This window comes from Mus pahari, chromosome 6, assembly GCF_900095145.1.
Source record: "Mus pahari chromosome 6, PAHARI_EIJ_v1.1, whole genome shotgun sequence".
In the NCBI taxonomy this organism is placed as follows: Eukaryota; Metazoa; Chordata; class Mammalia; order Rodentia; family Muridae; genus Mus; species Mus pahari.
In genome coordinates this window covers 16,228,313-16,243,192 of record NC_034595.1, presented here as the reverse complement: position 1 = coordinate 16,243,192, position 14,880 = coordinate 16,228,313, and the positions used below count along the sequence as shown (strand labels likewise).

At 45.8% G+C, this 14,880-nt stretch overlaps 1 protein-coding gene across 4 annotated transcripts in view; it reads left to right on the top strand.

Moving 5' to 3' along the window:
* Nucleotides 1-14,564, top strand: part of Fkbp15 (FKBP prolyl isomerase 15) — a 60,751-nt gene extending 46,187 nt beyond the window's left edge. For 2 of the 4 annotated variants that reach the window (XM_021199947.2, XM_029539731.1), the window contains exons 20-28: nucleotides 1,853-2,024; nucleotides 3,861-3,997; nucleotides 6,305-6,460; nucleotides 7,345-7,497; nucleotides 8,347-8,466; nucleotides 9,146-9,253; nucleotides 9,404-10,137; nucleotides 11,080-11,176; nucleotides 13,396-14,564. In XM_021199947.2, coding sequence (XP_021055606.1) covers nucleotides 1,853-2,024; nucleotides 3,861-3,997; nucleotides 6,305-6,460; nucleotides 7,345-7,497; nucleotides 8,347-8,466; nucleotides 9,146-9,253; nucleotides 9,404-10,137; nucleotides 11,080-11,176; nucleotides 13,396-13,476 — 1,758 coding nt within the window. In that variant the 3' untranslated portion in view covers nucleotides 13,477-14,564. The other 2 variants (XM_029539732.1, XM_029539730.1) reach the window with 1 other exon arrangement.
* Nucleotides 14,565-14,880: the final 316 nt, after the last annotated feature.

Here is a 14,880-nt window from a genome sequence, read left to right as displayed (position 1 = left end):
GCAGTTCAAGGGAACCGATGCAGTAGCTGGCTTTTCTTGACCGGCTGTCATCATTGTTGTCATCATCTCTAGTGCTCAGAATACCCTGTGAGAGTTTTTAGTCATCTCACCTCCATCACATGGTCCCTGAGGACACCTGGGTTCTTTTAGCTGGTGCTTGTCTACATAGAAGTGTTAGGAAGTGGCATAAATGCTATTTCTCATCAGCTTGATTGAACTTTTGGCTAACGGGTAATGAAACATGTAGAATATGTTCCTGATGGAGGAAAACTAACAATATACAAAATTTCACATGGATTTACTCTGATCTAGTGGTTCTGCATCTAGAAATATTCTAAAAGGCTCCTGCATACTGAGGGGATCATTGCATACAATGGAGCTAAGATGCTCACAGGTGTGATGAGAAAGACCAGAAACACTCCATGTGTGCTACAATAAACTACCTCACATCCACACACTACAATATGATTCAGATTTTAAAAGAGCGGGAGGGGAGAAGACCCCTATGTACTATTGAAGAATGTATAGCAAGTCTGCTGTTTTATCTGGAATGTGTGAAGACTCAGTGTGTGTATATAAAGAATCACTTTATACAAATGGGAATTTGAATACATATGTCTTTTGCTACATTTTTATTTATATATTTTGTGATATATATATATATATATATATATATATATATATATATATATATATGCATGCATTTACTACAGTGTACATGTGGAGATCAACTTTCCAGTATCAATTTTCTCTTCCCACCATGTGAATCCTGGAAATCAAACTCAGGTCTTGGCAACAGGCATCTTTACCCACTGAGCTATCTTGCCAGCTCCTGAAAAAAATATTTCTCTATGGTTATCAGAATGAGGCAATACAGAACTGGATAAAAATGGGGTTTGTCACTGTTTACTTTTTAAAGTCTTTTTTAAAAATTGAGCAATAGAACATTATCTTTTTTTCTTTTTTCTTTTGGTTTTTCGAGACAGGGTTTCTCTGTATAGCCCTGGCTGTCCTGGAACTCACTTTGTAGACCAGGCTGGCCTCGAACTCAGAAATCCGCCTGCCTCTGCCTCCCGACTGCTGGGATTAAAGACGTGCGCCACCACGCCCGGCTGAACATTATCTTTTTAAAGAATAATTTGTGATAAATCATTTTGAAAGACTCATGTAAAATATAATCCAATCAGCAAGAAGAAAATAGAAAGCATTCAGGTTCTCTCTAGATTGGCTATTGGTGCAAAAACCCGCACGTTCTGTCCTTCACATACAGACCACGTTACAAAAACAGAATAATATTTAACATACTATTTGATAATCTACCTGTATTCTTTATGTAGGTTCCAGCTGTATTCCATGCCAGAATGTTCCTTTCAAATATAATAATGATAGCACATGATGGATGGTTCCTATTTTGCTTAAGTCTTTTCGGTGTTTTGTGTTAGTTTTGCATTCTGTTACAACTTAATGCTGCATTGACCAGCCTTAAAACAAACTTTTGTCATCTCCTATAGTACTTGTTTCTTGTATATTTGCTTTTGAAACAGTCTTGTTACATAACAAAGGTTTGTCTGGAACTCCTTATCCTCCTGCCTCAGCCTCCCAAGTGCTGGGATTTCAGCTGTGTACCACCACATTGGCTTGTGGAGTACTTACTAAGTATGACATATTTCTGCAACAGAATTCAGCCTGAGACCTTGTGCACTTTTGAGGCATGGTTTTAGTCCAGCGCAGGTGGAAGGTATCCTTTCTTCCCTTCCTCCCTGCCAGTCCTGTCAGCTTAGAGTTACAGGAGGTTGAATCAGCACATGGAATGCCTACGTCTAAAGTGATGTCGCCCTTTGTCACTGTGCAGGCCAAGGTAACAGAAGAGTTAGCAGCAGCTACTGCACAGGTGTCTCACCTGCAGCTGAAAATGACTGCTCACCAGAAGAAGGAGACAGAACTGCAGTTGCAGCTGACAGAAAACTTGAAGGAGACAGATCTTCTCAGGGGCCAAGTCACCAGACTCCAGGCTGAACTCTCAGGTAAGCTCTCAGAGGAGAATGGCAGTATGACTCCATTTAATCTTGAGTTAAATGGCGTCCTTCCTTCCTCTCACTCTCTTTGGCATAATGCTCATGGCACTCGTGAAGGACTGAGCTTCAAGGGGACTGGTAGAAAAACTCCTCAGTTGTTTTACATAGACGGGAAGATGGCTCTCCCTCAATTCAGTAGTACTTGATGAGTCGCACTGTTTCTCTGTATGAGGAAATCTGACTCATAACTTGGTGGGTTGGGAAGAAAGGAGCCCTTCCTGCTGTGGCTTCCTCCTTCCTGGAGAGTGGATTGCAGTGCTGCAGCCTGGACTGGAGGCCCAGAGCTCTGCCATAAGCACAGCCCTGCTGACCGCTCTGCTGACCGCTTTTCTGCCCGCCCATCTGTTTTGCTTTTCATTGTGTTTTCTTGGAATAGCTGTGTTTAGAGGGTGTGCTCACTTGGCAAGCTGGCCATCATAGTATCTCCAGTCCGCTCTAAAATCTGCCTCTCACAAGTTCCCCAGCTTGTTCTAGACCATTTGGTCTTTCTTTAAACCCTTTATCTCTTAGGTGCATTATTTTGATCATCAAGGTAGCCTTTGACAAGCATCATTTATAAATCTATTCTTCCCACTAGAATACAAGTCCTGAAGGTCAAGGACAGTGATGTACTCCTTATAAAATCCTTTTCTCTATATGAGGGTTACTTCAGTGCTTGGCACAAGGGTAGTGATGAAGACATGCCAGAATGTTCCTTCATGTCTCAGTAGAGAGAAACCTGTGTGCAAGGCAACTGGGACCATTGGGCAGGAACAGTGGCTGCTACAGCAGAGTGGATGGATGTTGTTTTTTCAACAAAATCTCAATCGTTCAAGTTTAACAATAAAGACTCAAGAGACAGATGCTGGAGCAAAAGCCTGCTAGCTCAGAGAGGCAGAGAAAGCACCCAACTGACCTTCCTCCTCAGCTGAAGTCCCAGAATGAATGCCCCTCTTTCTTGATGTCTCAGAAAACCTCCTTCACACTGACTGTCCCTCCCTTCTACTTCCTGTGCATCTCTCTCCGCCCTCCTGACTCCCTCTTACTCTCTATGTTTTTTTCTTAATAATTCTATGTTCACTTCCCGTCAACTGGTTGTTTGCTCCACTTCTTGACCTTGGTTGACTTTATTTAATCCTGTTTACAATATTTAAGAGAAAGTAATTGGATTAAAGATGTGTGCTAGGGCGGGTTTTCCCAGTACGTAACACAATCTCAGGGTTCAAATCACAGTATGATCAAATATTCTATAACGCCTGTAGATATTTCATTTCTGCTTTTGTGATTTCTCCTGTCAGTTCCTTGTGACAGTTACTTCAAGAGTCAGTTTTAGCATATTAAATTAAAATATAACCCCACCCCAACCTTATTTGAGAAGAAATATTTTGAAAGCAAATTCTTGGTCAAATGTCATAGCTACCAAGAAGGCTGAGAGCCCTAGCCAGGCAGCAAGAGGGCTGTGAGCTCTGAGCTCTGCTCAACAAGACACCCGTGTGGTCGTCTAGCGATGGAAATGGAATTCTATGAGTGATGGCGTTGCAGGTGGTCCCTGACTATCAGAGAACATTCTCTCACTTTGCATGCACAGAAGGAGGTGTATACATATAGAAGTTACCCTTCCCATGTTTAACATGGATGGACAACAGAGTCAGTGCAGGGCTTGCTAATCCTTACTGCAGGCTGGGGAGGCTCGCTCATGCCGTGGGATTTGGCGATTAAAGCATGCAACTTTGAAAGAGCTCCTGGGATGCCACATTGTCCACTGCATCTCTGGTTCTATGGTCCTGTCTCCTTTCTCTCTCCTAGAGCTCCAAGAAGCCTCTGAGCAAACACAGACCAAATTCAAAAGTGAAAAGCAGAGCCGGAGGCAGCTGGAGCTCAAGGTAACGTCCCTAGAGGAAGAGCTGACTGACCTCCGAGCTGAGAAGGCCTCCCTTGAAAAGGTAAATTCCAAAGCCAAGTTTCTCTAGACCCCAAGTGCAGGAGTGGCTGATTAGTAAACCATTTGTTTTTCTTTTAAAATTGTTATGTATGAATGTATTAGAGAAAAATATAAATAATACAGAAAAGTATAAAATTAAAAAGTTGTTTTTAATTGCTTCTCTAATTGTATGGGTTATAAATAACAACTATAGACAACACATTAACCCTCAGGGCAGTAGGTTATTACATTTCCCCGTATACAAATGTGCTAATAGCATTTGTAAGCAATACTGAGCTCATATTAAATGCCTTTGAAAGTGTTGAGGACACTGTACTCATTACTGCTGCTCAGTAGCCTACTGTTAGCCTCCCGTGCAGCTGACCTGGATCAGTGGGTGTTTATGTTTCCAGTTTTTCGTTTCAAACTGCTGAGGACCTCCTCAGGCTGACTAGCTATTTGTTTGTTAGTTGGTTGGTTTGTGTGTGTGTGTTTGGTTCTTTACACAGGGTCTCTTATGTAGTTCTGGCTGTCCTGGAGTAATGTAGACCAGGTTAGCCTTCAGCTGTTGCCTCTGTCTCCTGAGTGCTGGGATTAAAGTGTGCACCACCATACCCAGCAACTATGTGTTTTTATTAGTAATAAAGCTTTCATATATTTCATTCCTATTATTTCTCCAGTGAATTCTGTTTTGGAGTTCTTTATCCTCTTTCCTATAGAACTATTAAGAGTATTAATCCTTTGTCAGTCATAAACATAAAAATTGCTAACATTTTTTCCATCTTGATATTTTTTAAATTTTATTTTTTATTTTTTATTTTTTTAAGATTTACTATGCATGATGACACTTGCCTTTAATCCCAGTACTCTGGAGGCAGGTGAACCTCTGTGAGTTTCAGGCTCTTGGTCTTATTTATATAATGAGTCTTAGGCCAGGTAGGGTTACATAATGAAACCTTGTCTCAAAAAAACAAACAGAAAAGACCTGTGTTCAATAGTACATAGATTTAGTCTCAGTACTCAGGCAGCAGACTAGTGAATCTGTCTGAATTCAAGGTCAGCCTCCTCCACATGATGAGCTCCAGGTCAGCCAACGTTACATAGTCAAACCTTGTCTCTAAAAAGAAAAACAAAACAAAACAAAACAAAACAAAAACAACAAAATCCCCCTCATTCCTATTATTATTTTGTGTATGGGTGTGTGTGTGTGTATATATATATATGGGTGCCCCAGGAAACCAAAAGAGTGTGTGTCAGATATTTTGGAGCTAAAGTTACAGGTGGTTGTAAGCCACCCAACATGGGTGTTGGGATCTAAACTCAGGTCCTCTAGAAGAACAGCACGCTCTCTTAACTGCTGAGCTGTCTCTTCGGCTCACTTCCCTAGCCTGCTATTTTTGAGTCATATATTATTTAAAAGTTCAATGATTAATGTTTTAATATCAGGGTACATACAATGCTATCTTTTTCTTTGTTCTAGAACAGTTTAATATGGAAAGAAGAAACTGTTACTGGGGTTACAGTAAGCCTCTAGTAAAGCTATTCTTGCCTAATACCTTTTTAGGGGTCAATATTATCCGGGATTGTTATCATTTTAAAATGTGTGTGTGTGTGTGTGTGTGTGTGTGTGTGTGTGTGTGTATGTGTGTGTGTGTGAGACAGAAGAGAGAGAAACCATGAGGGCAACAGCATGCACATCCATGGGTGAAAGTCAGAGGACAAGCTTAGGTGTCAGGCCTGCCTTCCATCTTGTTTGAGAGGTCCTAGCTGGCCTGCGCTTCTGAGGATGCTCTGGTCTCCATTCCTCTCTTGCCATAGGAGTGCTGAGACCAAGTCTGCTTCTCTGTGGGAGTAGAGGGTCTAAGCTCAGGTCCTCACACTTGTGTGGCAATTGAGTTACCCAGCGAGCCATCTTCCCACTTCCTTTTTTGATTCTGTTGTGCTTTTTAAAGCAGTTCCTTCTGATTTGGGGCTGTTTTTAGTTTTTTCTTATTGCAGACACTATAACAGTGACTATCGTTATAATCTTTGACTATGATTTATGACTTTTTATGATAACTGTGTCCATTTATTTTCTCACCAGCCAGCCAGATGTGTCTGCCTTCTTGTACCTATGCTAAAGTTATGCCGCCCCAGCTTTTAAGAGAATGGCAGTGAATCTATTGTCTGCCTTTTCCCTGTCACAGTTCATCTCAGTAGCAGGGATGCAAAATATAAAGGTGTGGGGCCGCTTAAAACAGAATCATTCTTAGAGATGACCACTGAGGTCACTGACCACTGCCCCTCCACACTGTCCACTAGTGCTTAGGATGGTTCTCTTGTTCCCAAGAACCTCTCAGAGAGGAAAAAGAAGTCAGCTCAGGAGCGCTGCCAGGCGGAGGCGGAGATGGACGAGATTCGCAAGTCACACCAGGAGGAACTGGACAGACTTCGGCAGCTCTTGAAAAAGGCTCGGGTGTCCACAGATCAAACAGCTGCAGAGCAGGTAATAGGCTCTTGGCAATACCAGGAAGCTGTGAAGGACACATAGCCTCCCCTTACCTCAGGAAGATGTTTCTTCCGGAGTATTCACACCTGGGAGAATAGTGGAAATCCTGACAACTGATGACAACCCCCTTAATGTTTAAGTCATGCTGACTTTGGGTCTGGGGATATAACAGAGTAGGTCAGAGTGCTTGCTGTGTCTAAGTGAGGGTGAAATCACCAAGCTGGACCACTTCCATGGATAGACAGAAAGGTTTACTCGGCTCAGACTCCTTGTCTGTCTCCCCAGGCTAGGGGCTAAGTAAAATGGTAGAAAAGCAAGCAAATTTTATGTGACAGTCAGCAGGGTGGAGGTCTTTTAGCTAATATAAGCTGTTTGGATTGATGTGGGGTAAGTGGCCTTTGAGGTAGTTGGCCTTTGGTGGTAGATTAAGGAAGGTTCCTGGTAAACAGAAGCTCTCAAAAGAAAGCCTAAAGAAAGGTTTCTGTTTACCCAGCCAGAGTTCTATTTAGGACTTTGTCACCAGCTCTGCTGTTTGTGCCATTTTGGACCCAATACTGTGCAAGCGTGAGGACTTGTGTTTGAATCTCCAGCATCCATGTAAAATGTTGGGTATGGCTTCTTGTGTATAATGGAGACAGGAGGATCACTGGCGCTCGCTGCCTGCCAGCCAAGCTCCAGGTTCAGTGAGAGACCCTGATATCACAACATAGAACCCAAGAAGGAATAAAAGGGTACTTTCAGAGTAATTAAGACCATTTTAACAGTTGTTTTCTACCTAAATGGGCCAAGGGTCTTTGAAGTCTATGAAGAATGGGCTTCCTTTGTTGTAGTGGGAACCACCCTTCACCCCCACTACACATGGCTGTTGTCTGTCTTGGCAGCTGTCTCTTGCACAGGCTGAGCTGCAGAGCCAGTGGGAGGCTAAGTGTGATCAGCTTTTGGCCTCTGCAAGAGATGAACACCTGCAGCAATACCAAGAAGTGTGCGCGCAGAGGGATGCCCACCAGCAGAAGCTGGCTCACCTTCAGGATGAGGTACTTCTATCCCTAAGTCAGCTTAATAACATAAGACCTCCAGGCTATGGGGGGCTTGTCCAGCCTTTTGAGTCTGGGCAGTATTAATAGCTAGAAAACACAGCCAGGTAGTCTTAACTTGCAGTCAGTTATCTTTTACATGTAAATAGGGTGGTAGGTCAGAGACAAAAAAGCCCGTATTCCAGGACTTGTTTCTCACTATTCAATCCTGCATATATTAAGCAAATATTTCCTGAATATCAGTTTGGCTCTGCTTTAGTGAAAGGGCATGCAAAGGACTCTGCCCTCAAGAATCCTAATCACAAAAAAGAGACAGATAAGTGATTTGGTGCTCTTGAGAGGAAGTGCTAACGGAGCTGGGAAGGAGTCTCAGAGGAGGTGACTTTTGAGGAGAGCCAAGGACAGGTAGCTGTGGTAAGGTAATGGGTCAAGTAGACATCTGGGAGGGGCTTGGGGATGTGCTGTGGAAGTCCCTTGTCTGAAGGGCAGTTCCTTGTATTGCCAGTTAAAACCTTTTGACGTGGAGGTCTTAGATGTATTCTTGGAGGTGAAAAGTCTGCTGACTACTTGTGTGTAACTACCACTATCCATAACCCCTCATTTTCATTCTATTTTTGACCTCATTGGGAACAAGTCAAGTATCCTTGATGGAGGTTAGAATGAAGCTGCAAGTCGATTGTCGAGGGAGTAGGGTGACCTGCATCAGCCGGTCTGCAGTGAGGACCACTGTTGGGCCTAGCAAACCTAGGTGAGGTCAGGACTTGTGCTCAGAATGGTTCTTGTGTGTTTCCTGGCCATCACAGTCATCCAGGTTTCCAAGGCCACAGCCCCAGTCTGTTCACTTTGCAGTGCTTAGCTCTCAAGGCCCAGATTGCAGCCTTCACTGAACAGAATGAACACATCCAGCGACTGGAGAAGAACACGTCCCAGGCACCTGCAGGCAGAGCTGCTGCTGACCCCTCAGAGAAGGTGAGGGGCATTCAAAGAAGCAGTAGATCCAGCACAGCAAGGCAGTGAATGTGCTCACCAAGTATTCAGAGAGAATACTGTGTGCATGTGACGCCAACAGCATTTCTCCAGCTTTATTGATACATCACTTGTCTGGGAGAAAAACTGACTCTTTAGAATCTACCACTCTGGTAGCAAGCCCAGAGAGACTATTCCTCTGAAGCTGTGACAGACATGGCAAGTGCTCTGAAGTCATAGAGAGGAGTTGGAGGGTAGTGCTGCACCCAGAACCCAGCATCCACTAATCCCAGTGGCCAAGGTCACACAGCTTTCCTGGTGCTCAGAGTTGACGTGACATCAGATCAGTAAATGACTTTGAGCAGTCTTGTATACTCAACCATCCCTTGATGCGGAATTCTTTTAGCTAGTCTTTCTGTTAAAAGATGTTTGTCTCCCTGGTTGGTGGCCCACTGAGAGGAGAGGAGGAGGTGGGGCTGTGATTGGGATGTAAAGTAAAGAAAAAGAAATTAAAATTTTAAAAAAAGTGTTCATTACTTAAAACCGTTTTCTCACGGTGGCAGATCTCAGTGCTAGGAGCCACTGGTGAACCTCTCTGCCCTTCCGTAGAGTCTAACTCAGCAATTCCATGTATCCTTTTATGCCTTGGGTTTAGTAGCATGCAGTTTTGATCTTGGCTTAGGTCAAGAAGATCATGAACCAGGTGTTCCAGTCACTGAGGGGAGAGTTTGAGCTGGAGGAATCTTATGATGGCGGGACCATTCTGAGGACCATCATGCATACAATCAAGGTACATCCAGAAGTCTGTCAGCAGCTTCACTGGATGGGGACTCATACAAGTGGGGGGACCCTGAGAAGGCACATGTCCACATGGGTATGGCCAGCTGTCAGTACATGCTGTCTTCCTGTCAGTGTCACCTCCTCCTTGACTTTTGAACAGATGGTGACTCTGCAGCTGTTGAACCATCAGGAGGAGGAAGAGGAAGAGGAGGAGGAGGAGGAAGAGGAGAAGAAGCCCCTGAGACCTTCCCTGGAGCAGCCAGGCCCTGCCACCCTGGGGCACCCTGCCACCCTGGGGACACCTCCTACACCCCCAAGTGGGGAGATGCAGGAGGCTCCCAAGGTGCTGCCAGAACAGGTAGTAGGGGAGACCACCCCACTGCCTCTACAGGCTCTCCCCATGCCAGAGAATGGTGCACAGACAAAGAAAGGGGATCCCTCAGAAGCAGAGGTACCCTCAGAAATCAAAGACAGTTCTCTCCCACCTGAGCCAGCTGGCATCCCAGCTCACAGAGTCCTGGGGCCCCCGACTTCAATCCCACCTAAACCTCCAGGACCTGTAACTATGGACTCTGAGTCTGAGGAGACAGTTGCTGCTGGCCAGAGAACAGTGCAGCCCGATGGCCTATTGGGAGAAGAACATGTCAGGGAAGTAGCCACAGATGGCCTACTGCACGGAAACTCCAGGAGATTGTCACTGACTCCAGACCCCGAGAAGGGAGAGCCACCAGCCTTAGACCCTGAAAGCCAAGGAGGAGAAGCTCAGCCTCCTGAGCGCAAACAGGCTGAGGATGTTAGTGGCTCTGGTCCCCGTGAGACACTGTTGGACGCAGAGCTTGCTTCAGCAGCTGCAGGGGCGTCCCTCAGCCACAGCCAGGACTCCCGGCACTGCAGGTGTGTATTGAGCAGGCACAAGACGGCTGTCTGTGCAAGAGGACGCTCGCTCGCTCTCAGGGTTGCCTTGTGTGCTGTGCTCCTTCATTTTCTCATCAGCCGTTCTACGTCCAGGGCTCTGGCAGGCAGGCACCGTGGTAGTGGAGTAGGGAAGGCAGGTATGGTTTATCAGGCTGAGGAGCTTACAGTCTAGTGGGTAAGACAAATACATACTTTTGTATTGTAGCAGTAAGGTAAGTGATAACAAAGAAACTGCTAGTATTGAGAAGAAGAAGGGAGAATTCTGTTAAAATGGGTGGTTAGGGAACGCAGCTAAGAAGGTAGCATTTACCTGTGATTCAAGGAGGACTGAGTCATCCAGACTGACAGCAGGAAGAGATGGTGGCAAGGAGCACACAGGTGCTCTGGTGGGATGGACACATTGTAAGGAACTAAACGAAGCTAGGAGGGGACAGCTGGGGTCACACTGAAGTTGGAAATAAGAAAGGGCTGAGATATGTGGTATTTCATGTCACTGTTAAAGCTTGAATGTTGTGCAAGTACAGTGAAAGGCCAGTAAGTGGACTTAAGCAGACGAGTAATGGAGTCTGTGTACTAGCTCTGGGAACTGTGCTGACGGTAGACTAGGGAGGGGCTGACACCAGGTGTAGTCTGTAAGGACTGACAGGGTGGGACTGGAGGAAATGACATACAGTGTAAACTGTGGGGATTAAGGCAGGGTGGAGACTATGGAGGGCTAACTCTGTAGATTGGAGCAGGGCTAATGGACTATGGAGGCCATTGTACAGGGTGTGGTCTTTGGAGGAACAGATGCACACAGTGTAGGAAGAGAGATTTTAATTGAGTGAGTGGGTCTCACTTCAAGGTTCATGACCCTTGAAGTTGGTGGGCACTGTGACCTGGACAGAAACAGCAACATATCTGTGGCTTGATCTCCTTCAGTCTCTCTGGGGATGAAGAGGACGAGCTGTTTAAAGGGGCGACTCTGAAAGTTCCGAGGCCCACAGCCCAGCCTGAGGAGGAGGATGAAGATGAGGTGGTAAGGAAACCTCAGGCTCTGCTGAGTCCTCACACCACCACCTGGGGGCTCTTCCCTGCAGGTTCAGAGACCAGAAAAGGAGTCTGTTGGTGGCTTGTTTCCTGGACTCTGTGTTCAGGACCCTGTGGGAGTAAGCTTGGGGCTCAGAGTGGACAGCTCTGTAAACATGATGGCGATGGCCAGCTGCTACTGTACTCTTAAGAGGGCACTGTAAGCTCTGGGCCCTGGGGATCCATCCCATTTGGAGTGAGGGAAGGTGGGAAGGATTCTGGAGATCGGCTTGTTGGGTCTCCTCATCCCCAGACAGATTGGGTCAGAAGGGTCATTCCGGAAGCTGCTCTTGGGGCCACTGGGTTCTAAGAACGTTTGCTTACCCGGCCCACTGTTTGTGTCTGCTGTTTGTTTGTCATCCTAACACCCTGGGCAGCAGGTGGCTTCAGTGTTGACAGTGTAGCTTCAGCTTAGGGGGCAGGAGAGCCAGGGACAACAAAGGAAATTGCTGACAGAGCTGGGATTGGAGCCCTGGCTTGCATCTGACACTTGACCATTTTGGCTCTGTAATGGGAATTTCATTGTCAGGAAATGTGTATAGAGGAGACAAGAGCATTAGATTCAGTCCATCCCCAGGACAGAACTATGATACTGAATATGGGCAAAGTCTATTGCCCTTCTACACCATCCACCTGGAGTGTGTTCTGCTTTTTCCAGAAGGTAGTGACACTTGAAGCCTAGCTCAGGTGAATCAGAGCCCCTTCCTTTTGCCTGCCTTCAGAGAAGGTGTATCAACTCCATTAGCCTGCCTTCCTAAGAATCAGGTTTGCATTTGAGAATACTAAGTACAAATTCTGCATAGAAATTGAAGGAAATACTGTCATCTCCATAAAGTTAATAATCTGTTTCTTGGGTGCTCAGAAAACTACATCCTCATTTAACCTTCTGCTGATATGTCCTATAGAACAGAGGGTTGAGGATTAGGGAGATTAAATAATGTAACTCAGGTTATATGATGAGTAAACACCAAGCGGACCCTTGGCCAGAACAAAACAGGAGCTGCGGCACACACTTCAGAGTCCTGCACGGGCGCTTTCAAGATTGCCTAGCTGATGCCTGCAGAGAAATACAGGTTTGCTAATAGGTGGACTAGAGGATGAACCCAGTCTTCCCCTGGCCCGGCTCCCTGCTTAGCAGAAGCTCACAGAGAAGAAAATGCCTCAGAGATTAGTCCAGTGTTATCCTTGTCTGCAGTTGCAAGCCCTGTTGTTGCCCTAACAAACGGGAGGGAAAGCTGGAGTTTAAATCATGAAGAGTAGGAGAGGCTCCTTGTGTAGTGAGCGCTCTGCTGCTGGCACAGACCCTGACACAGGAAGTACATAAAGATTGGATGTGTATTTTGGCTCACAGTTGCACAGGTTTTAGTTCAAGATGGGCTCACTCCATTGCTGTTAGGCCTGTGAGAAGATGTGTAGAGAAAACACAGGAGAAAAGAAAAGAAGTGAAAGACAGAGGGAGGAGGGCAGAGCTCCCATCTCCTCTGAGGGCAACCTCTAATCATCTGAGACTTTACTGGGCCACCAAAGCAAAGTCCCCACCACCTCCTAATGCTGCCAGCTGAGTGAGGCCTTGAACCTTTAACACGTAGCCTTTGGCTGGGACTCATAGGCGTCCTAGCACACGTTAACCCTTCATCCCACTCCCACATTAAAGAGAGCATGGGCCCTGTGTTTGTAGGCTTTTGTTAAATCTCTTGGGACATTCCACTTGAGTTTGCCTCTACATACACATCTTTATGAGTTTGACTGGTCCTCTTAGGCGACAACTGGCTTTCAGATATGACTGTCATCTTCCCTTATTCTCCAGCCCCAGGCTGCTTTGCTTCTGTTTCTTTCTCTTATCCCAACTCTCCTCAGTGACCCTTCCTTTTTAACATGAAATGTGTAAGTTAGTATGTCTGTCCAATCAGTACACTTGTTTCACAAATAAACTACAAAATCAGCCAAGTAAAATTGGTCTTCTGTTTTTGTTGAAAGCCGGCTTTCCTCTGTGCCTGCCTGTTCCATCTTTATCTGAATGCTTCAGTTCTCTGGCCACAGAAACCTGTCCTTCCAGTTCATCTCCTTTCCAGCAGAGGCAGGACAGACACTTGGACCACTTCCCTTCCTAGGCAGGAAGCCACCTGTGAGGGATGAGTGAGGACTGACCTCTCTTTCCTGTTTTGTCAGAGCATGAAGGGACGCCCGCCTCCAACCCCCCTTTTTGGAGACGATGATGACGATGACGATGACATTGGCTGGCTGGGGTGAAGACCTAGGAAGCAGGCATGCAGGTTTCCTGCCCAGCCCTTCCCTAAGCATGGGTTTGCACAGCTGCCCTCAGGTCTAGGTGAGCCTCAGGGTGCAGTCCTGGTGAACATTCTGAGATAATGGTTCAGGGGTCTGAGTTAGCTGCCATCTGAGCCCCTGCCTGACCTGCTGAAGAGGATCATGAGGCTGTCTGCAGAACTGGTGTTGTAACAGCCCTCAGTGAGTAGCTCTACCATGGAGGAAGGGCTGGGAGGGTCGCCTGCAGCCAGTCACAAGCATCCTGCCATCTCTCCCAAGCTTTTCTTATCATTCATTCTCAAGTTGACCTGGAAGCCCTCCTGCTCTCCCAGGGCTCATCAGAACTGCTGCGACAGGGCCAGGAGCCTCAGGGGAGTCCTCCTCAGAGAACTAAGAGATCAATCATGCTGACCTAGCCTGTGGTTCTGGGACATATATCTTCTCTCTCTGCCTTAAATCTTCTAAAAGAGGTCAATGGGTATTTGAAACTAACAAGACTAAAATAATAAAACTCGACTCAGGCCCTTGAGGAGAAACTGAGTTTGGTTTTCAGGACTGTCGTGTTCCTTTTTGGGATCCTAAGGGAGGGAGTTGTAACTGGGTCAGTTACTGTGCACAAACGCACTGTGATGTATTTCCATTGGCACCTGTCCTTGAATTTGAAAGCTGTAATTCCAGCTCGCCACAGCTGCCAAAGCTTGGGGGATTGTAGTCATCTGAGAGCCAGTCCAATCCTGCACTGATTTCTACAGGCTAAGGAGCCATGCAGGGCAGGGAGGGGATTCCTCATAGTCACTGTTTATGATATCTGAGGGGTTCTTCTAGTCCCTATAAGCCCCACAGGTTGACACTGTTACAGAAAAGAGCAAGAAGAAAACACTTGTGGCTTTTTACTTATTCTAGGATCTTCCAAAGACAATGGAGCCCATCTTAAAAAATAATAATTTAAACAAAAACGTTCCATGATTTTAAATGTTTGTAAGACTATATCCTGAATTCCCCCTGCATCTGGCCATTACCCTTGCAGGCTTTGTGTCTGTCCTACATTTGGGCCTAGGAAGCATTGAGAAAGACCGTATTAAGTGGTTAAACAAGTTACTTTGACCACTAAGCCTAAGTTTTCTCCTCTATAAAATGTCTTCTGCAGTGGGCTGATGACAGTGAGACAGTCTGTATACAGTACCAGTCACTACAGAAGATGCTGTTATCCCCATTTTTAAAAGATTACTTTTTATTTGATATGTATGTGTGTTTGGCCTGCATGTGTGTCTATGTGTATGCAGAGGCCAGAAAAAGGCAGCAGAGCCTCTGGAACTGGGTGCTACAGTTATGAGCTACTATGGGTGCTGAGAACCAAACCCAGGTCCCCTTAAAGGGCAACTGTTA